General features: G+C 41.5%; 1 protein-coding gene across 17 annotated transcripts in view; it reads right to left on the bottom strand.

Annotated features, from left to right (window-relative positions):
• Ptprt (protein tyrosine phosphatase, receptor type, T) overlaps positions 1-23,709 on the bottom strand; it is a 1,139,160-nt gene that overhangs the window by 355,977 nt on the left and 759,474 nt on the right. For all 17 annotated transcript variants that reach the window (NM_021464.5, NM_001291149.1, NM_001291151.1 and 14 more), the window contains exon 9: positions 23,484-23,593. In NM_021464.5, coding sequence (NP_067439.1) covers positions 23,484-23,593 — 110 coding nt within the window. The remainder of the gene's footprint in view (positions 1-23,483; positions 23,594-23,709) is intronic.

Consider the following 23,709-nt stretch of genomic DNA (forward strand, 5'->3'; position numbering starts at 1 on the left):
GCTGAGACGCACAAGGAGCCATCCTCAAAGAGCCCTGCTTTCTTTACTCCTAAAAACAGTTTTGTTGTTACTGTGACTTTGCACAGCTGAGGTTTTCCAAGCCTCAACAATGAAAGTGTTGCTTCTCCCTGCTGGAGTCTAATGTCACAGGTGCACTTTCTCTGGACAAAAACATAGTCTCAGTTTACTGAAAGAAACTTAACAAAGCCTGGATAGTAAGTCCAAGGTTATACCATGGGTATTGTCATCCTCGGACTCCCGTGGATCCGAATATAAGCTTCCCTCCAGCGGATTCCCAAGTTCCAGGCAGAAGACAACAACAGGGCTGGTAATTGCCAGCCTTTACCTCCATTTCAGTCTGCGACAGCATAATACCTGTCTGATAGGATTTCCTGGGGAACAAGGTAAGAAAGGTTCCACATCTAAATCCTAAGACCTCAAGATAACATGACCATCTCTGTGTCTAATTTGGGTTGGTTACTCATTAAAACATGTAGCTGAAGCGGCTATGATTAATTTGTGTCACTGCAAGTCTGTCTCTGGGGAGAGGACAAATATCAGAGCATATAAAGTGCAGTGCCCAAGGCTTCATGAAATAGATTTTGCCATGTAGCTATAGGCTTTTTACTCCAGATAAGGACACAAATATAAAACAGTTCTTAGCAACATATTTCTTTTCAAGACAAGAATTCAGAAGGGAGTCGGGATGGCATGAAGGTATTACACCAGGAGCTGGTTCCAGATTGAATTCTAAATTAAGGAGATGTGCATGTCTCTGATGGAAGAGGATGAATCTGGACAAAGAAACAAGGATGAACAGATAATGTGGAAAAAGAAAGTCAAAAGAGGCACTTCTCTTATCCATAGCTCTTTATCACTTACCTCTCTAGCTCTTCTGTTTGACTTAGGGGAGGGTGGGGGAAAGTCGACTGGCATCACACAGGTGTCATGCATTCCTGAGTATCACTAGGAGCCACTAAGAATATTCTACTTGTTGGGGAAACATTGATGAATATAAGTTTTATTTGAAGTTTAGTCACACACACACACACACACACACACACACACACACAGTAGTTTAATGCAAGTTAGTCATTGCAATGGCATATTTTCTCTGGAATGCAAAATCTGATTGAAGAAGGTGGTAGGCAACCTAATTTCCAGTACTGGGAATCAAACCAAGAACCTCATGGATGCTAGGCAAGCACTCTGCCACAAAGCTTCAGAAATCTTTTATTCTATCCTTTGCCTTTATGAGTTTGGGTTTTATTACATACACAAAAAATCATATTTGTTTGAAGGGATATATATGTTAATTTGTTCAATTGTGGTAGTCACTTCACAATACAAACATACACACACATATAATATGATATATGTGTGATATATATAATATGTAATATATTAAACCTAACCAGATCTGAGAATATATATATATATGTATATATGTATATGTATATATATGTACATATATATGTGTGTGTATGTGTATATACATCTTAAATAGATGCACTTTTGTCAAATACATGCAATAAAGCATGATAAATAAAAAGAAAGGCAGCAATGAACTATTCAGATGAGTTGATTGGAGTAGGAAACAGTCATTAGCTGAAGGGAGGAGCCTCAAAAGCAATTTATCACTGTATTAATGTGCATGAAGGTATAGAGGTAAAAGAAGATGGCAGCAGTAAGCTGTTTGAAATTGGCAGAACACAGCATAAAACAGGTATTCAGAGACAAAACACAAAGGTCATAAATGTCAGAAAACATGCTGGATAGAAAGGTGGACTTAATAGTAAAGTGGTTTGAATTTACTCTTAGAAACATGATAGCTAATGCCAGAGGGAGAAACCCCAGCAGGCAATGGGAGAACATGGGACTCCTGGAGAAGTAGAAAACCCAAGCAAATCTGAGACCTCAGGCCACTGGGATTTCCCACAGTGGCTCTCAAATACACCTGCACAAAGAATCTCCTGCACTCCTATCTCCTGAATTCCTAGCTCCTGGCCCCACTTTAGAGTTTCTGATTTAGTAGATCTCAGGAAGGAGAAAACCTGTCTTTCTTTGGATGCTCAGGAACTTCATGGCTGGGTTGGAAGTCCTTTGCCTGGAATGCAATGTGTTCCCTTCTCCCTTCCCTCCTGATCCCCTCTGCTGATCCCATGCTGTCTACTGCATGGCAACAATTTACTAAAAGAACTTTGGAAGTTGAAGAATAAGCAAAAATAAAGCAAACCGTTTATTTCACTTTAAGTGTTTTTCCAGGTAAAAGCTTTTAAACCTCTGTCTTAGTCTGTTAGGGATGCCACACCAAACTACCACAGATGAGTCGTCTCAAGCAGCAGAGATGTTCTGCCTATACTTATGGGAGCTGGAAGACTGAAGACAAAGTCCTTGTAGATTTAGTGTGCTAAGAGTTCTCTTCCTTATAGATGGTGCCTTCCAGCTATGTCAATATTGGCATAAAGTGTGACCAAGCTTCTCCAGAAACGTTTTATAAAGAACCTAATGCTAACATGAAAGGGAAGCTCCTTGATCATCTACTTACTCTTTAGTCTTTCAGAGGTCTTACTACTTGGCAGCACTACCACTTTGGGAATTAGGTTTCAACATATAAATCTGGGATGGGAAACTCAAAAATTACATCATTAAAAACCCTGAGCCACAAATGTGTACCAGGGTTCCAAGACAACTCTTTGGGAAACATCGCCTTGAATAGCTTAAACACACAGTGTTCACTATCCAAATTCAAGTTGCAAATGGAACATAGTCACTGAACTACTAAACTATTGAAGAGAGAAGGAGCCATTCAAGTAGGCCAGGGCTGTTTTCCTTTGTTTGTTTAGTTTGTTTTCTTTTTAATAACTGATTGAGAAGGAGAAACTTTATGCAGTGCTGTGGTTGCAATTCAGAGAGCACTGCCTGTTTTGATATCTACTGTGCAGATGTGGGGAAATGATTTTTTTTTTTATCTTTCAAAATTGACTTGGAATGGGAAACTTTCCCCCAGTAATGAAAAAAATATTATCCCAAATTTGCCTTCTGCAATTTTCTATTTGAAGCTGACAGACCAGAAGGCAAATATTTGTGTCAGAAATTTGTGTCAGAGCCCTCCCAAAGCCACCAGGTCAAGCATGCCATTCAGTTGCATAAGGGGAGGGACAAGGCTGAATACCTCCATTGAGCTGCGAAAGTGTTCAAGTGGAATGAGATTTGCAAACTGAACCATGATGATGAAGCTACTTTTACTGGGGCATACAGAATCCTCCTCTCAATCTGGCCACACCAGTCCTGACATCGTAGGTAACTTAATTCCTCTTTCCAATTACGAGGACTAAATAAGATAATTGCTTGGTAATGATAATGGTTTTTAACAGAATCTTCCATAAAGAAATGAATAACTGAGACCAATGGGCTTGAGTGGTATTTACAACCTATATGTCATTTGAAGAAAACAGTAGAGCCCAGTGGAAGAGGAAGGTAACAGAGGTAGAGAAGAGTGGAATGACAGGTGTCAGAACCTGGAAGGGGACGTTGAGAGGATCTGTGACATTTCCAATTAAGAGGAAGCATAACACAGCAAAGATAGGGCTCCTGGGTCCTGCAGGGAATGGGTCCAGAGGAACAGAAGCAAGAAAGGAATGTAGCACAGCAGGAACTATGAGTCAATCTTCTGCAAGGGACAGCAAGTTGGAAGGACACAGGAACAACTGCTAACTATGAATGACCTAATACTTACAGGTCCTGAGACTTAACAATGAACAGAGCATGTTCCAGGAAGTTTCAGATGTCTGATCTGCTAACAGATGTAGGCGTAAAGAAACACAGTACAGAATTTAGAAAATGTTATTATAAAACAATAAATGACCTCTTGATCCAGGTAGTATGGAAGTACAAAGTGTGAGATTCTTTAATAGAGTACAGAGGATACAATAAAAGTTGCCTGGTATAGATATATCTATATCTATGATGTTCTAGATAAAGAGAAGTCTAGCAGGGAATGTGACATGGCTGGAATGGAAACCTGTGGACTGTGTAGAATATATAAATGGAAGAAAGGCATGAAGAAAGCTATAAAGGACTGGAACACTCATTGAGCATCCTTAGTCATGACGAAGAAGAGTTGAAATCTTATTCTAAAGAGTAACTGGAATCAATGGTGGATTTTAAACAATAGAGTGACTTTATTTTCAATGTTTCAGAAAGTTGATTTTGATCACCTCAGCCAAGGAGGCACTGGTGGTTCTGGTGCTGACCCAAGACTCTCTGCAGGGTAGAAGAATACTGAAGTAGAAAGGAAATGTTTCTAAATCTGAGGTCAGCCTGGTATGACAGAAAGTCTTGGCTGGAAGCTAGTTTAGCACTGCAGTTGTCAAACTGTAAGGTAAATGAGTGTGACCTAGGGACAGGGACACCATAGCTCTCAGGAGATCTGAGATGGGCCATGAGACAGACATTTCTAGGAACACAGAATCCACACTTAGAGGTGAGCTGCTATTCCCTTTGAAGATAAGTTCTCTGAAGCTTTGGAAGGGCAATAAATGGGCATGTCTGGTGATATAGCAGAGGGGAAATTAATAATAGATGCTGTAGTAACCTAGCCATGAGTTATCCAGCTCAGAGTTTCCATAGGGTGTCAGAGTCCCCTGGGATACTACTGGAAGCCTGACATGTTACTTTCTGCTTTATGGAATAAGGAAAAGGGGAGGGAACAGAAGATGATGAGGCAAGAGTGTTCCTAGCACGTCCTTGAAGAGTGCAAATAGATCTGCCAACATGTGTAATGATCTCTTCACGCATCAGCCTGCTCTGAGGGTATCATGAAAGCTGACATAAATCTCTGGTGGGCTGCCAAAGGCCTGATTCCCAGGCTCGTTGATTGGCATAAAAGCTCAATACAAGACTCAAAACACATGTTCACGAGGGTGCAATCTACTTGGAGAGCAATTTGGCAATATGTACCAAGAGTTACAAGAAGTACTCACTCCATTCAATCCTATAATTGTGTGTGTTGGTGTGTGTGTGTATGTGTGTATGTGTGTAGTGTGTATGTTTGTGTGTATGGTTGTTGAACATAGAAAACACATTACCCAGAGGAGGAAAAAAGTCAGCTATGATTTTGAATGGACACTTGGCAGCTAGATAACAATATATCTAACTCTTATGGTTTTTAAGCATTGTGGGTTTGAAGATTGCTTTGCCTAGACACTGTTTTAATACATTAAGCCAATAAATTAACATCAAAGATGTTCATTTGCCTCAAAGATCCTCAAGTAGTATTAGAATCAGGGTTTGAACTCAGGTTAATCTGATTTGGAGGTCATGTTTCTTTTTTCATCATTGCTACCATGAGCCTATGGTTTATCATATGGGTATCTGAAACATGAAAACAATATAGGGATGGAAAAGTAAGTTAGGGAATGCACACTCAATGGACAATTATGCAGTCATTAAAAAAAGATAAACTGTTTCCATGGTACTTTAAAGGCATCGCGATTGTGATAAAATGCTTGATGAAAAATTACAATAACAAATTTTATGTAATTGTTGTTAGTAAAATGTATGCATATTAATAAAGATAAACCCAAAGTAAAATAATTGTAGTTGGGGGAATTATAGGTGCTTTTCTCTAATATCTAAATTTTTTATAATATAAAGATTACCTGAGGAAAGCTAAGATTCTAGAATGAGGGTACAGTTAAGGAGCATACAGAAAAGGATGCTCACACAAGGTCCTTCAGACATCCTGAGATGCTCAGACATATGCTCATCTTCCTGATCCTCGGGCCTGATGAGTGTGCATGATGTGCTCAGGGGTGGCCTTTTCTCCTCCAGCCCCTTCTTCAGGAAAGCCTCTATAGCCCCACCCCCTTCTTCCACACAGTGAGACATGTAAGCTTCAGTATTGAGAACTGGATCCTAAGACTGCAGACAGCACACCGACTCAGTAGGAAAAAAAAAATGACAAAAGGGAGTGAGTGCCACCTCTAGCTAATGACATGTCTGTAAAGCTTACTCTTGCCAAAGTCATGGGATCCCAAAAGACCTGGGAGACAAGTCTCTAGACACACCTGTGAGGATCCTCTAGATGAGGTAAACAGGTCAAAAGACCCATCTTAACTGAGGGCATCAGCATCCTAGGGCTCCCAGACTGAACCAAAAGGGGAAAGTCAGCTGGGCTGCAGTGCCCTTCACACTGTGCTTTCTGACTGTGCACACGGTGTGACGAGCCACCGTGGGCTCCTGTGGCTATGACTTTCATGACTGGATCATGAAACTGGGAATCAATTCTCTCCAATTTTCTGTCTCGGTATCTTATTACATCAGTAGGAAAAGTCACCACTCCGTTGGCTATTGCTGGGAATGATGTACTATTTTCCTAAGTCAGTTTTCATGAGGCATGGCCCAAAGGGCTCCAAAAAGTGCAGAGTCACACTGTATTAGGAAGGAAAACAGCAAAGGGAGAAGGGGATTCATGGATTCTCTTCTTAGTTTCTGTTTTCTTCATGCCTTCCTGAGCAACTTTAACCATATCCTACCTAGGGTCAAAGGTTTCTCTCAATACCTGGAATCTGGGCAAAAGGCGTCCCAATGAGTGAGTCCCGAGTGGTCCTTTCTAGCAGGTTACAGAAACACAACTGGCCTTGACATGCTCTCTGTACCTCCACTCACAGGCTTGGATCCTGCTGTGAATTGGCATCAAGAACCACAGCCTGGTGTCCAATTCAGTTGTAATGCTTCTGATCCCATTGACTCTCCATGTTGATTCTAATTGCAGTTCTAACCGTAAGATAAGAGTGACTTTGATCCTGATATGTGTAGGTCTTGTTTTGCTATACTTCGCATTGGATATCCACAACCCAGAGTAGGCTATAGTGCTGGTGGCTTTTAACAGAGCTTCATATCTGTCTCATTTTCCTGGTCCATAATTCTAAGGTCCCTGAGGGTATTATGACAAAGTCCATAAAGATTATGACTATTGCAAAAAGTACTTGAAAATGAAATATGCTTAGACTGAGAAAGATATGCACAAATTATTATAAGAACAGCTGATTGTGGCTGGGGAGATGGCTCAGTGGTTAAGAGAACTGGTTACCCTTTCAGAGGATCTATTTTGATGCCCAGCACTGACATGATAGCTCACAGCTGTCTCTAGCTCCAGGTCCAGGAGATCAGATACTGTCTTCTGGCCTCTGTAGTGATGCATGTCGCACAGACAGACAGACAGACAGGCAGGCAAACCTCCATTGCATGCCGGGCAGGGGTGTTGCGTGCCTTATATCCAGTGCCTGGGAAGCAGAGGCAGGAGGATCTCTGTGAGTTCAAAGTCAGCCCGCTTTACTCGAGTGAGTTCCAAGACAGCCAGGGCTACACGGAGAAACTCTGTCTCCACAAGGAAACAATCAAACAACAACAAAAGTCCCACTGGTACATACTATATAGAACATTAAAATTAAGACAAAACAACAATAAAAACAAAACAAGAAGCCATAAAAACAGCTTCCACGAGATAGACTGATAACTTTAGAGTTTCACCTCGCCACACACCAACTCTCTGAAAGCAGACAGCATCCTGGATGCTGACCTCATCTGACTGGAAATAACCACCTCAGGTGTCTTGACACGAGGAAACAAGTTCAGAGGCCCCACCCATTTGGGGGGAAGAGCATTCCCTGTTGGATTACTAGTGCTTATATGGGAATGGGCATTAGGGAAAACAAGGACACATCTTGGCCATCTCCCGTTAGGAAATATCCAACTGAAAGTTAAGTAAAACAAGGAGCAATCCATGCCTAGACTTCTAACCTTGAGTTTATAGATTTCCATCCCTATCTGGACATATTGTTCTACCCTCCTCCCTTAGATCCATTTCTATTGAACGCAGAGAGCTATTATTTTGAGCACAGTTCTGCAATCAATGGGAAGCATACGAGTGTTTGTGCTCACTGCCTGCTGACGAATCTATAAGAGGGGGAAGGAAGCAAGGCAAGGGGTCAGACTCTCCTCACCAAGCTGTTTAAAGAAAGTTCACTCTTATGTCTCCGCAGTTCTGTTCTACAATTCTAGAAAGATCAATCAACACATCCCCAAATAAAGGGATTACAAAGTAAGACATGGTCTATGTTGTCAGAGAACCATTAAATGAGATAAAGTGGATTACACCGAAATGGAAGCGTGTTGGAATAGTAAAAAAGTAAAAACAGGATCATCAACATATCAGAGATACCGGTGTCTAGAAAGAAAACGGACCTGTTTATAACATGCTGGTGTGTGAAAGAGTATACATAGGAGTCACTTCCTAATTCCCCCTGACTAGAAGGATGTGATTTTGGAATGCCACTAATATTATCACAGATTATATTACTTAAAAAAAATTAAGCACTCAGGGCTGGGGAGATGGCTCAGTTCATATCTCATATGGAGGCTCGTGGCTACTATGGAAACACAGGGTCCTAAATGCAGATTTTAGCTCTAATTTCTAGGCATAGTGGCACGGGGGGTGGGACACTAGCACCAGAGTAGTTGGAGATGGGCCGGCCAGTCTAGCCCACCAGTGAGCTCCAGGTTCAGTAAGAAGCACTATAAAAATATAAACAAACACCAAGGTAGAGAATAGTAGAAAAACACACACAACATCACCTTATGGCCTCCAGGCATACTTTGTATACCTGCACATACATGTACACACACAAACATGAACATACACATTAAGAAGTCCTATAGATTTGATTCAAACTTGCAATGCAGTTTTAGTCATCAGGCAAGTATTAATGTGTGTTCTGTCTGTTGGAAATAGCTACCACTCTAGAATTTGGAATACACTTACAAATGAAGACTTATAGCTTTAGCAAGTGTGTGGCTAGGAAATTGAATTGCATGGGTAGAGATTATTGTAGAATCTGAGATGGTGTCCCTGAGTTTTCATAGGGTCCTGTCTATTTCACAGGTCATGTCTATGTGATGAAGAGCTTGGCTATCACTGTACTTTAGCCACCCAAAATAATCACCCTAATCCTTATGAATTAATACATTTGTACTTACTGGGACCACATAAGGGATTGCACACACACACACACACACACACACACACACACACACACACACACACACGCACACGCTCACGCACACGCACTTACAATACAGAGAGACACAAATAAATATGCGATTATTATAAATTGTCTATAGCATATTATGTAGAGATGAGAAGCAATGGTAGAGAATAACGGGATGTGGGGAAAGTCCATTTTAGGGCAATGATAGGACACCTTTCTAAGAGGGTAGAAGGTGTTTAATAAAATGATTTGTCCACGAAAAAGCAGGCACATGGGCTTTCTGGCAAAGAAGACCTCTATATACAATAAACCTGAGGCAGGGAAAACACAGCACATGAGAGGTCTTGAGCAAAGGTCAGAGACTGGAGGGAAATGAGAGTGAGAGACACAATGCTTCCTGATCCAAGTTAGCAGTTCAGGTTTTATGTGAAACACAACACCTCTCTAAGTGAGATAATAAAATTATGGGGATATTAAAGCAAACCTAAATATAGATAAATTTAATATTGTAAAGATGTCAATTACACACATATAGTTTTACACAGTCAATGCAATTCTAATCAAAATGGCAGCAGATGTTTTCATTAAATTTGATGAGTAGATTCTAAAATGAAAGCCCCCTGGGCAAGAAGAACCAAGATATTTTTGAAGCATGAGGCAGAGGGGTGGGCTATATCGGAGATCCAGATTCAATGTGGCACTATAATAATTACGGCCATGTGTGGTTGTTATGGAGGCCCGTGAAAGAGGGAAATCAGGAAAACAATCAAAACACATCAGAATTTGTGGATAAGTTAGATACAGCTGATAAAGCAAGGGAAAAGAAGGACTAATTGGTACAACTTGGCCCAAGTATCTATTCTGTAACTGATAAAACTACACTGGTATATACCATCTATATCGTACATAAAAATAACTGCAAATAGATCAAACATACATAGTTCAGGGTCAAAATCTACAAATATTAGTGGATCTCTGAAGAATTGTTCTTCTTGACTTGGGTTCAAGATGGATTTGTTAGGAGCAGTGCGAGTCTTGCCAAAATAAGCTAAGACTAAAACACTGATAATCAAAGACTTTTGTTTTCAAAAAGATACATTACAGGGGGTAAAGCTGCCAAGCTATGTGTGTAGCTAAGAGGACAAGTATAGAAATATGCTCTGAAGTTTATCATCTAGCAGGAGGAAGGATGGTACAACCTAATCAAAAGCCAAGCAAATGGTGAGAGCAGAAACCTCACAGGGCAGGGGACATGGATGAACAGGATGAGGAGGAGAGTCAACCTTATTCACGATCTGTGTATGATCTAGGACATAGACAGGAAGACAGTAGGTAGTGTCATTTGATACTTACCTGGCCAAAGGAGCCTGATGATAGTAAAGATAGACAGGCTCTAAAAAGTCATCACGGTGCTTGTATTTGGCTTCCAGTGATGTAAACTGATTAAACTAGTCTGGAAAATTGTTTTGCTTTGTTGGGGTGGGGTGGGGGGCTTGTGGAGGGACATATTACAGTTAATGTTAATATACTATAACATATTACCCATTTCCTAGATACACAAACACATGGATAATTAGAATGAATGTATAATGGTGCACTTGTCAGTACCGAGGACTGAACCTGGGACCTTGTAAATACTAGGCAGATGCTCTAGCTGAGCTCATTATGCTGGGCTGAAATCTCACTCTGGAGCCCAGGCACGCCTTCAGTTATGATTCTTCTGCCTCATTAAACCCAGGAGCTGAGATTTCAGGCCCATGTCACCTGACCTGAAGGGATGTTCATTTCAGCACTCTGCTAAAACTGCCATCCTGGAAAGAATCTCCAGTGTGTTAACAATACACATTAGTAAAACACATTAGCAATGGAATATTATACAGCAGTTAAGATGAATGAACTACAACTACATTCATCAATAGGGAGGCATGGTACGACTTTAATCTAGAATGAAAATGCTCCAAAAGATTATATACAAATGTATAAAAATTACAAAGCTATATAAAATGTGAAGGAATTATTAGAGGATTCTGAACACTATGAGAGGAAGGAGGACGAGTTGAGCCGATATAAGTAAATGCACATACTTCTGTAGATAGCAAGTAGATAAAATTTCAGATGTCTCATAAATAATGCACTGTTCGAGAATGAATGGATGAAGATGATCACACAATGAATGGAAAAGAAGAAGGTCACACACATAGCAATAAGGATAGGCTTGCATAAAACTAGGGGTATGATTAATCTAGGTTTTGGCACTCAAGTGGTAACCTGTGGGCCCTGCAGGTTCCCTAGAGTACAACCCCCTAATTAGTAAAGGTGGAAACTGAGACCTAACCTGGGAAAGGGCTAATTCAAATACAGTACTTGCCAACAGCAAACAAAAGTGAATACTACCTTCCTTAGCTGATTAACTCCCAATCTGATTTTCAGTAAAGGCTCATGTTAAAAACATGCCTAGGACAAGATGAGGGACCACGAGAGCAATAAGCACCTTTATGACAATTTGAAGGACTCTGAGGGGCCCCTAGGAAAAAGTTGGTCAAATCCCAACATCAACCCCCAAAAGGTCTGGTCCACTGGTTGAGAACCAATGGGCTGTCTGAGTTGAAACTAGAAGTAGATCAAAGTTCTTTGCATTGGTGCCAATTATAATGGAATTACTTCTTCCTTGTTAAGAGTATAGCAAAAAGTAATGAAGAGAAAGGAGCCCACTGGGTTGGGGTAGGAGAAGAAAAGCCATCTGCTATTTCCTAAACAAAGACAGAGATAAGCTAGAATCAATTGCAGATTTGAATTCCAGTCTCCAGGGGCTCTGAGCTTCCACCTGTCCTGATAGTAGATGAAAACTTGCAGCTTGTCTTCATTTCTGTGCTGAACACTGAAGGGCTCGGACCAAAACAAACAAACCAGGCAGCTGGTTAAAAGCGACACATTCATGCTGCACTGCCCAGCCTGGCAGAATTCCACTGGAGTGAGGAGGTAAAACATCAGACATGAAAAGGAAACAACCTGTGATGTTTAAAGAGATTCTCGGGCAACTTAATACCGCCTCTGGGCAGTGTGTTGAAAGGACATGGTCACCAGAGGAAGGGTTCCCTCACTAGCCATGTGACTGTGTACAGGAGGGTCCCCTACAAAGGCTCTGGTCCCACGCAGTGCATCAAAACACAATTCCATAGAAAAAGCATAAAAGAGCCCATGCTGGGCAAATATAGAGTCTAACTTTATGTTCATCCTTTATCTCTCCCCGGATCTTTTTTTTTTCTTCTTTTTTTCTTTAATCTGAAATTCTCCCTCAGTAAATTTCTAAATGATATTATGTCAAGAAGTCCAGGAGTTACGCCTGGGAGCCTCTTGAGATGATGGAGCAATTCTCCCAAGAGGTCAGTGTCCCCTCCACAGGGACCTGGAGGGAGCTGAGAAGCTGAGGATTCTCTAAGACTAAACACTTCATGTAGACACTGCAAGAGATGTGACACGTTCATAGTCATACTAGCAACCACAGAATAAACTCACAAAATACAAATTCTTACACACACACACACACACACACACACACACACACACACACACACATGCACACGCACACCACTACCACCACTCAGACACAAATGCATTTGAATTGTCTATACTGCATTCCTGTGTACTATACCTACGGTTTACAGCTGAACTCAATGACTGGTATCTTTTCTGAACCACCTATTGCCAAGAGAATGATTTTCTGTCCTTTAGCTAACACACACTGTGCATTTGATGTCTTCTATCATGTTCCCTGACTCCATCACAAATATCTATGTTGTAATAGAAGAAAAAGAGCACCCAAGGCAAATATATAGACACCTTCCATATGCTGAGGGAGGATGAACAGGCAACTATATTGAACCTACTAACTTCCCTTCCTTCCTTTCTTCTCTCCCCTCTTCCCCTTCTTCCCCTTCTTCTTCCCCTTCTTCTTCCCCTCTTTCTTCCCCTTCCTCCCCTTCTTCCCCTTCTTCCCCTTCCCCTTTCCCCTCTTCCCCCTCTTCCCCTTTCTCACCTTCTTCCCCTTCTTCTCCCCCTTCCCCTTTCCCCTCTTTCCCTTCTTCCCCTTCTTTCCCTTCCTCACCTTCTTCCCCTTCTTCCCCTCCCTCCCTCCCTCCCTCCCTCCCTCCCTCCCTCCCTCCCTCCCTCCCTCCCTCCCTCCCTCCCTTCCTTCTAGACTCTGAGTGTCAGACATCTGCCTTTCCAACCAGAGCTGTTCCTAGTAACACACCCGTCACCCTCCCTCTCATCCTCAGATGCTCTGTCTATGGCATCTACCCAGAGATGCCTACATTTTTAACATCATCTCTGGAATCCTATGAGAAGTGAATGGTGAGCTGAGGGCTCAGGACAAAAAAAAAAATGGCTTCCAGGCATCTCAGAGCCCTGGCTTTTAAGATTTAGAGAAGACCTCTAGGCAAATATTAAGTGTTGTGTATATATGTTGCTTTCTTAATCTAATAACAACAACAAACCCAAAAAACAATAGTACCACCTCTGCTATCTAGGAAGTGGGAGAGAATCATAAATGAAGTTTGAGCTAAGGCATTTGAATTATAAAGGGATGCTGAAGCAAACATCAGACACACAGGATGCCTCCCTGTGTGTCTGCCATTACTCCATACCCTATTCATGTGGTAATCTTGAGGGAAAGAGACCAACCAGGCCTTCTCAAATGTAAGCCTTAAACTACATAGGCACCTTGCATCTAGCTGTGAGTAAGTAATAAGCTGGCTCAAGTGTCTGCATCCAAAGGGGATGATGGAGCATAGTCCAATAAGATGGAATATGGAGTGAGCCAGGGTCCATGCTGTTTATTTAGCAGGTCCCTCATATGCCAGCAGAAGCTAGGTTTCCTTCTTTGCATTGTGCTTCTTTATAACAAGCAAGCAAATACTCTCAGATTCTATAAGCTAGAACCCTCCATAAGAAATCCTTAGGTATTTAGACTGCAATGAAGCCCATCCTGAAACACACTCATTTGACTAGATATCTCATCATTTCTTTACCTACATTTTCAAGCCTAAGATACAATTTGCAAAACAAATGAAACTCAAGAAGAAGAAAGACCAAAGTGTGGATACTTTGATCCTTCTTAGAAGGAGGAACAAAATACCCATGAAAGGAGTTACAGAGACAAAGTGTGAAACAGGAACTGAAGGAATGACCATCCAGAGACCGCCTCACCTGGGGATCCATCCCATAAACAACCACCAAAACCAGACACTATTGTGGATGCCAAGAAGAGCTTGCTGACAGAAGCCTGATGTAGCTGTCTCCTGAGAGGCTCTGCCAGAGCCTGACAAATACAGAAAATGGATGCTCACAGTCATCCATTGGATGGAGCACAGGGTCCCCAATAAAGGAGCTAGAGAAAGAACCCAAGGAGCTGAAGGGGTTTGCAGCCCCATAGGAGGAACAACAATATGAACAAACCAGTACCCCCAGAACCCCCTGGGATTAAAATACCAACCAAAGAAAACACATGGTGGGACTCATGGCTCTAGCTGCATATGTAGCAGAGGATGGCATAGTTGGTCATCAATGGGTGAAGAGGCCCTTGGTCCTGTGAAGGTTATATGCCCTAGTATAGGGGAATGCCAGTGCAAGGAAGCAGGAGTGGGTGGGTTGGTGAGTAGGGGGAGGGGTAGGGGATAGGGGGTTTTCAGAGGGGAAACTAGGAAAAGAGATAACATTTGAAATGTAAATAAAGAAAATATCTAATTAAAAATAAATTAAAAAAAGAATAACAACAACAAAAGGTGCCTTTCTTAGAACAGTTTTAGTCAAAGCAAAGTTGAGGAGTGAATTTCTCAATGGGTAATACTTATCTTTAACTAGACTTAAAAACCACTCGAGAACTCAGTCAAAATTTCTTCCTACCTCATGTTAAGATCTATACATTCATTTAAGGAATGTTTATTGAGTACATATTATACACAAAGTATTACTTTGGGTCTCCAAGACACAATTTGTTAGAATTTCTTCTAGGCTCCATCCCACAGTTACCTGGCAACAGCCAAGTATGCCTGACTCAGTATAAAAGGGACTGTTTGTCCCCCTTCTCACTCTCTTACTCTCTTCCCTCTCTGTCCCTCTCTCCCCATTCCCACACCTTTCTCTCCATGTGTTCATGGCTGGCCTCTACTCGTCTATACACACTTTCTGCTCCCCCCACCCCTGTGTCTCTGTCTCTGACTCTGTCTCTACTCCCTTCTCAACTCCCATTCCCATGCCCCAAATGAACTCTAGTCTATACTATACCTGTTGTCTGATTGTTAACTCAGAGGGAAGGAATGTCTCAGCATGGGCCCCCAGAGGCACCCCCTTCCATCTCACCATATCACGCCTCTACCAAACATATCCCTGACTTCTTTCTTTCTTTTTATAAAACACAACAACAGTAATATGGCAAACAAAAATGGCCTGCATTAGTCATGTCAATTCTAAAGGTTGACAGGGAACCAGAGAGCTGGTGTTGAAGTTCAAGTCTGAAAGTCTGCGGGCTGAACCTCTATTGCTCAAGAAAGATCACCTTTCTCTCTACCCAAACCTTTACCTGATTGGTTGAGGCCCCATTCATATTATATATCAATTTTCTTTATTAACAGTACAAGTCTCTAGCTAATCTCATTCCAAGATTCCGAGCACCCCCACGAGAGCATGTGTGAACACACATCTGGATGTTGTGATTAAGTCAAGATAACACAGAAAATCCAACACCACAGGGCCAACATCATCATGGTGTTAACGGTCCAACAGCTTGGATAAGGCTACACAACACTATGTAGACAAATTGAATATGGTCTCTTAAAAGGCATTAAAGAAAGCAAGTGGCTAAAAGAAGAAACTGGAGGGACCAGTCTAGGATGAAGTGCCTTAAAATGCAGACGAGGCCAAGGAACAGGATGAACATGATAACACTGTCAATGTACTGAGAGTGGGATGTGGATGGAATGCAGACAATCCAGGCATCTGGTGGCACTCAGAACAGCCTAGGTGGAAAGGGGGCCATTTGGTCCGGCCTGGGACTATTTAGGCAGGAGGAATGATCGAACTTTCTGGTAGATCCTTTGAACAGCATCTAGGATAATAGATAACGCTCTCATTTCTGGCATGAACAACTCAACAGAGTTAAGAGGTTTCTTTTTTTAGTTACTAGCCAGGCTTAACATACCCCGTAGTGGCCTGCAGTATGAAAATTTAGTATCCTAATTAACATAGATCTGGCTTAAATTATTCAAATTCAGGCTTACAGTTATATTAGTCATGATTCAGCTGATCCCTTCCTGCCTCTTGTCCATCTGGAAGGTATCACATCATTCCTGCTGTGCCTCTGTGGACCACAGATAAGAAAGTCCAGTGTTGATGAGGCCCAAGTACTCACTGTGATAAAGCTAAAGGGTAGGAGGTGGTATATGCATCTATCCAGATCTAGTAGCTTCCTCTTTAAGCACTTAACCCTGAACTTATACATAGCAGGCCACCTCTCTCCATCAGTCTTGGTATCTGTTCCCATCCTGTTCAAAGCTCCTCTGCCTCTGAACTCACAGGGGCCTCCGGCAGTGCATTTACTTAGGATGTTGCTTTCTAGGGCCCCTGATTACTGTTCAGATTGAATCCAGCCATCTGTATGCTGGAAAAATATTGACAATTCTCCGACCTACCGTACCTTTGCAAGACGCTCCCACACAAGAATGCTGTCTTGTTTTATTGAGGCAAAGTCTGTGTTTTATTTAACTCTGAATGCTGGGTACCTAGAATAGCTTGCAAGATAAATGTCAATCAACTCTAGTATAATCAAGACACCCATTCCTGCCTCATTAGGGTCTTCTCATTCCCTTTAAGCTTCTCAGATTTACACACTGTAATTAGAAACTTGGTGATTTTGACTGCTAAACAGAAAGGCTTACTGGAAAGCTTCATATGTCTGAATTTTAAATATTTTCACACTTCGTTAACCCAGTTGCAAGTGTAACATCTTCTGGCCCAATTCCCTCACGCTGTGTGAATTTTATTTTGGGGCAGAGATGAGCACAATTAATTGAACTGAAACACGGATTGATTACTATTTTTCATGAACTCTGAGCAGCTTGTCTCCCAATGATTTTATTGAAGAACTTTGAGACAATTGCTTGACAGGTTTTTGCCCTTGGGTACCTATTTCTGGCTGGAAGCTTCAGTCCAATATTGCCATGGTCTGAGTTTGAAGAGTCATAGTTGTCCCTAAAACGTGAATCAGGGTGCTGTACTGTCCTTCTCTCGTATCCAAGTCCTAACTGATGAATGTTGGAATCCCACCCAGCCATAAAAACAAAACAAAACAAAATTGTAAATAGCAAGATTTTTATACTGTTAATGAAGACACTCAGCTCTTTGGAGCCTGTTGAAAAGAGGCATTCCTTAGCACATGGTCAAATCCTCCATGTGATGGCTGCCATGCTTTTATTAGCCAGATAGTACCAGATGAGCTGATAATTCCCTAACAAACTCTACCACCTCCTTCTTAAGTTCCAAATGGGGAGACTTTAGAGTATCTTTTAGAACAGAACTTTCTATGCTGTAATGTACACATGGGTCATTGGGGGATCTTGGTAAGAGAAGATCTGATTCCATGGTTCTGGAGCCTGAGATTTGGCACCTCCATCTAGTGTGTGGCTCCATGTTGTGATGATGATACTGCCATCTGGACCATCACCTGTCACTCAGTCAGGGAATAAATCACAGACATGCATTCGTCATCTTGCGCAGAAGTAAGAATACCCAGTGACCGGAGGCCCTTCATCCAAACTTCCTACAGGTGCTGCTGCGAAGTCTGAGTTCTTCCTTCTCTGGGAAGTTGTGCTGACTACTGCTGGTCCACAGAAGGTGAACAGAGTCACGGTGAGACTCGCATCCTTTACGGGAGGAAAGTCCAGAAGCTAACCCGCCCAGGCTCCAAAAGCTCATCAAGGTAAAAAACAAAACAAAACAAAACAAAAAAAAACAAAACAAAACAAAACAAAACAACAACAAAAAAACAAATAAAAACATGTGATTGAGTGGAAACTGTCAAGGTCTGTCAGAAATAAGAAAGAGGAAGCTATAACAATTCTTCAAGTTTTCTATCCAGGTACAATAGAACAGTGAGCCCTCGTCACACTGTCATAGAAGATGAAAATGGTCTTGCCTCCTGGTGCATTTCCTATACTCACAAGACACCTGTGTAACCCAGAGTGTACTATTCACCAGAACAGTGAGGTGCTCTTTTAAGACTATGATTCTCCCAGCTGGGTAGATGGCTTGGTGGGGAAGAGCATTTGCTGAACAAGCATGGGGAATGGAGTCAGATCTGTGGCATCTGTGTAGAGAGGAAGACATGGCTGCATCTGCCTGAAACCCCAGCACTGAGAAGAATAGATAGTGTCGTGGCTTGTTGGTCAGTCAGCCTAGCCAAAAACAAAACAAAATGAAAACAAAAAAAAAAGAAAACAAACAAACACTGAGATAAGCTCCAAGTCCAATGAGAGATGCAGGCCTCAAAGGAATCATATAGAGAGTGACAGAGTAGAATATCTGATATCTTCTGTTCTCCACGTGTGTGTGTGTGTGTGTGTGTGCGTGCATGTGTGTGTGTGTGTGTGTGTGCGTGTGTGTGTGTGTGTGTATGTGTGTGTGTGTGTGTGTGCCTCTGTAATGACAGTTTTGAGAATTCTGGAATCTGCGTTTCTTTAAAAACCATGGAACTATTCTAAGCGTATGTTTTCATTTTAATCCCAGGTATGGGGATATGGAGCTACTTCACTGTCCACAGCAGCTGATTATGCTTTGCCTTGTGCTCTAGCAGAGGTGTAGTTTTGCCAGCTGTAGACAGCTTCTTCGATTATGTGAAATCTTGAATTCTGAGAGCTTTTCAGAGAGTATATAAATGTTAGAGCTCTGAGAGGTGTGGTTGGTGGTGTGTGGTTGTTTAGGGAGATTGGCTGCAGTTTGGTAGCCTTGATCAAAGAGGAAACAAAAGGGAAATAATTAGATTCGAGGATCTTCCTAATTCCCCTCTCCCTTCCATCCTTGTCTCTCTCCTATCTAGTGTTAGGGGTTGAATACCTGGGTGGGGGTGGGGATAAAAGGATGGAAAAAGAAGAATCCACAAAGTTGCCCAGACCAGCTAGCTATAGGCCTGTTTGTCAGACATGTCTGTCATTCCTACTGCAGGGCTGCTGCACCACTGAGTTTCTTTGTGTCCTCCTTGCTTGGCTTTCCCAGACTCTGTTCAGGTTAAAGGCACAGTAAACGCACAGAGGTTTATAACCTTTGCTTGGCCTGTTGACATGGGTTTATGTATGCCTCAGTTCTTACACAGTTGAAGCCCAGGACAGTTTGACACTTTCAGATCATAAAGTGAAGACCAAAGTTCAGAGACAGAATGGTACTTAATCAAAAACCACTTAGATTTAGAATTGGGTGTGCAGGACTGTTTAAGGATAAATCCAGAGTTTGTTGTGTGAAGTGGATTTAAAGGGGAAGAAATTTTATTTTAACACTGCTTGGACCAACTCTGTTTAAGATACATGGTTTTAACAATGGAAGAGAAGTTCTCTCTCTCTCTCTCTCTCTCTCTCTCTCTCTCTCTCTCTCTCTCTCTGTGTGTGTGTGTGTGTGTGTGTGTGTGTGTGTGTGTGTGTGTGCATTTGTATATGTGTGTGTGTGAACTCTAGCATATACATACTTCGGCTTTGCAGAGTCAGGTTGAGTTGTATATAGAAAGGCATAAACAGTCTATTTTTTCTTCCATTTGTGTCATCCCATTTTCTCTGTAACAAAGGTATTCTTTTTGAGGCTAGAAGACAACATTTTGTAATTTATGGGTTTATCTCTGAAAATTATAGTGGGATCCTAATTTTAAAAAGCAAATTAGTTTTATCTAATTAAATTTGGAATTTGTACCATAAACACATTTTGTAATGTATGTCTCTAAAAGCAAGGGCCCCCTATTTGCTCTCAGGGGCAAGGTTGGCTTGAGTTGATGGTAGAAGGAATACCACCTCTCTTTGCTCAAGAGGGCATACTATTTGCTGAGTTGCAAAATATTTTCTAAAAAGCAGTGTTTTCTAGAAAAGAGCTTCTCATCTTTTAATGCTCATATGATCCTACCAAGGGTCTAGTTAAACTGGAGAATCTGACTTTTCTGTTTATTGATGGGGCCTAACATGTTACATCTCTGCAGTCCCCAGGTGATACAAGCCCATGAACTACTCTGTGTTATATCAGAGGCTGCACCTGAACTCAGGAGACAGGGATATGCATGTCACCCTGGCTGTATGAGCCAACAACATGTCACATTGCCATTCCTCAACTTCTTCATTTTTATGTAAGGTTAACAATACATTACTATCTATTATTATTATTATTATTTACTATGTTTTTTCCAGTCGAGAAGCCTGCAATCCTAAGAGATGTACCACATCCCACTGATGTACCATAGCCCACTTACCACATAATGAACTAAACTTAGCTTCTGATCTGTAATTCAACATTCTTACAATGCTTGGACCACATTAGCTTGGGACATTTGCCATCACAGTCATGCTTACCTACAGAATACAATGGACTAAACATATAAACTCCTAGATTCCTTCACAGAATCCCCCAAAAGGTTTTGGTGTGTTCCCAAAAGGCTCATGGTAGTATCAGTCAACTTTAATCTTATGGCCCTGGTTCTCTATCATCATAGCCTGAGGAGAAGCCAAGAAGTTACTTGGAAATGTCTCCACAGAGCCATTTCCAAGAATCCATCATGGAAATAGAATTAGGTCTTTGAGACTCCACAAGGTGGCTGGTTCACAACTAAGTAAGGCAGATAAGCTGTTCCATCTTGCTTTCTTCTTTGTGTCTAGTGCTCCAGAGTGTACCTCACACAGATGCCACAAGTTCGGGAGTTATTACTCAATGTGTCTAATTCATAACTGTTGCTGCTACCTTCTCTAATCATCTACTTCTTTATTCTAATCCCAAAACACCAAGGTGTTGCTTTGCTAGTCCAGCACAATAGCCCTGTGATATAGAAACTGATGTTGCTCTTGAGAAAGAAGTGTATGCTGAGATGCAGGCACAGAGCCAAAACAGTGGAACTTCGTGGTTTCCAAAATAAGGTAAGTGCAAGTACAGAGCCTTTTCATGACCAAGCCATCATCGTTTCAAATGAAAAAAATAAGGCAATTGTCATGAGCTATTCATAAAGCTAAATTCATTCAATTTCAGAGCCTTTTATTATACAATGATATCCTTTTGTATTTTTGGAATTACATTTTTCAAAATTAAATGTTAATAGTGATGGTAAAATAGCTTATGTTGAGTCCTAAAATCTTTTCAATGTTCCTGGTCCTTGAATTCTAAATCCATATACTTCTAGAATGGAGAAATCACATATGATAATACTACCACTCCCTAAATCGTGGATCTTTCCCCTTTCTGCATAAAGAACAGGCTGCTATGCATAATAAATTTCTCTCTGTGTCTCCTTCTGTCAATCTCTGTCTGCCTGTGTTTGTTTGCTTGTCTGTCTATTCCTCTGCCTCCCTCTCCCTCCTCCTCTGTCTCTTTCTCTTTTTCTTTTACTTTCTTTCTTTCTCTCGGGTTGTAGTCTCTACAGTGAAAAGCACACAACTATGAGTTACTGTGAATCAATGTGATTCATGTCTCTCTTTCTTCCCAGATAATGTTTTGACCATATCCTTAGCCAAGTGTGCCAAGAGGAATGCTTCTCCAATGATGAACACGGGAAGAAAGAAAGATTGTTCTCTGTGGCCCAGAAAGGTTCATAGGCATTCGGGTGCTTGTATTCCTCCTTCCAAGTGCTAAGCCTGGGGATAGCATCATGATCCCTGCACTTTGTAAAATGAAGCTGTTAGCTAGATCCTTGGAGGCTAGGTGTCCGGTGAGACAAGGTGTTTTTTATTGTACCTAGTGCTAATATGTTTCAGAGACACTTGAGGACCACCCATATCTCTAAAAATCATATGAGTTCATTAGACCAATCCTGATCCTTCACTGTAAAAGACTTTATAATGCCCCCAGCTTCCTCCCTGAACCCACCCTCTATAGGTGACTGTTTCTTCATGAACAGTTAGTGATATAAGCCTTGCAGAGGAGTGGGGGTATTAACTACCAGTTCGCTAATATTATATTTTTGGCACAAAGAAAGTTACAACTCAGGAGTCTTTTACCCTTGAAACACAGGAGACTAACCCAAGGTCTTATATATATGGCGTGATTCACCAAGAGCATTGTGGTTTGCCATATAAACTTTATAAGTCAGGGTTCATGTTTCAGCCTGTGAATCCCTGGACTTTTTGTCTCTTTAGATGTGCTGTGGTCTGAAGTAGTGATTGGTACCTTCATTGTTTAGGTAAGACATCAGGTCTAAAGAGAGGAGGGGGCAACCAAGGGGAATCTGAGAATACAGACAAGCTTATCAGACACAAGGCCATAGCTTTTTAAACTTCACCATCCATGCCTCTCATCTGTTTCACCCTGTTTTTCTACTCTGTCCAGTATTAGAAACTCATAGTGTCTCAGAATACAGCAATAAAAGGAAAGTCAGTCTTACCCCCATGTTGATCCTAGACTTAGGTATCAGCCTGTATGGAGACAGTTTTGCCTTTGTCCTGCAATGGCCTTCAATATAGCTTAGTTCACCATCTTCAGGGGTTTGTTTGGTAAGTGTGTTCCTCCTGAAAATGGCCTGATCCATGTCTAATATGATAAAGCTTTGCTAATGGGTAGAAGTATTATGAACTACTAGGGAGCTAATGATACAATAGGCTTTGGGCACAGAGCAAGTTAAAACTCAGGAATCTTTTCCTCTTGAAACAGAATAGCTATAGGATTTTCTCAAAACCCAAGGTATGATACACACATGCATGCATGTGCACGTACATGCACATACACATATAAACACACACATGGCAGTTCATAATCCTCCCCACCCATCAGCAAAGCTTTATCATATTAGACATGGGATAGAGCATCTTCAGGAGGAACACATTCACCAAGTAAACACCTAAACATGATAATATATATGCTAATATAGATATATAATTTATACAATATATGTAATGATTCATCATGAACATTGTGCATTGTCATGTCCCATATGAACTTTAGCTTCCACATTCCAGGTGTTGGTCTTCTCTTGTACATTAGGGCAATCTGATGCTTTGAACTATCGATTCATTTGCCAAAGAGATCACTTCTAACCATGATCATGTCAATGCCTGGTATGTCCACATGTATTTCTCTTTGGCATGATCAAAATGGCCCAACTCTGTGCCCTGCTTCTGTCTCACTCACCTTTATGCCCTGGAAGGAGCAGGTGTTCACTCACTGAATGAAGCTGAGCCAACTGAAGTAGCCCAGGAGCCTCCTTACCTCATAGAGTGTGATGACCCCATTGGTCTCATTGGGAGGTTTCCACTGGATGTAGATCTTCTCCTCAAAGGGACCCCCTTGGATGGACTCGAGAGGAACAGCTCCTGGAACTACAGAAAGGAAATGCTGTGAGCCTAATATTACCTTCTACGTCATTTTAGGACTGGTGGCTGATACTATTTCTGATCCATGTTCTTGACTCTATTATTGTAGAACAACAACAAAA

The sequence above is a fragment of the Mus musculus genome, chromosome 2 (assembly GCF_000001635.26).
Source record: "Mus musculus strain C57BL/6J chromosome 2, GRCm38.p6 C57BL/6J".
NCBI classification, from domain to species: domain Eukaryota; kingdom Metazoa; phylum Chordata; class Mammalia; order Rodentia; family Muridae; genus Mus; species Mus musculus.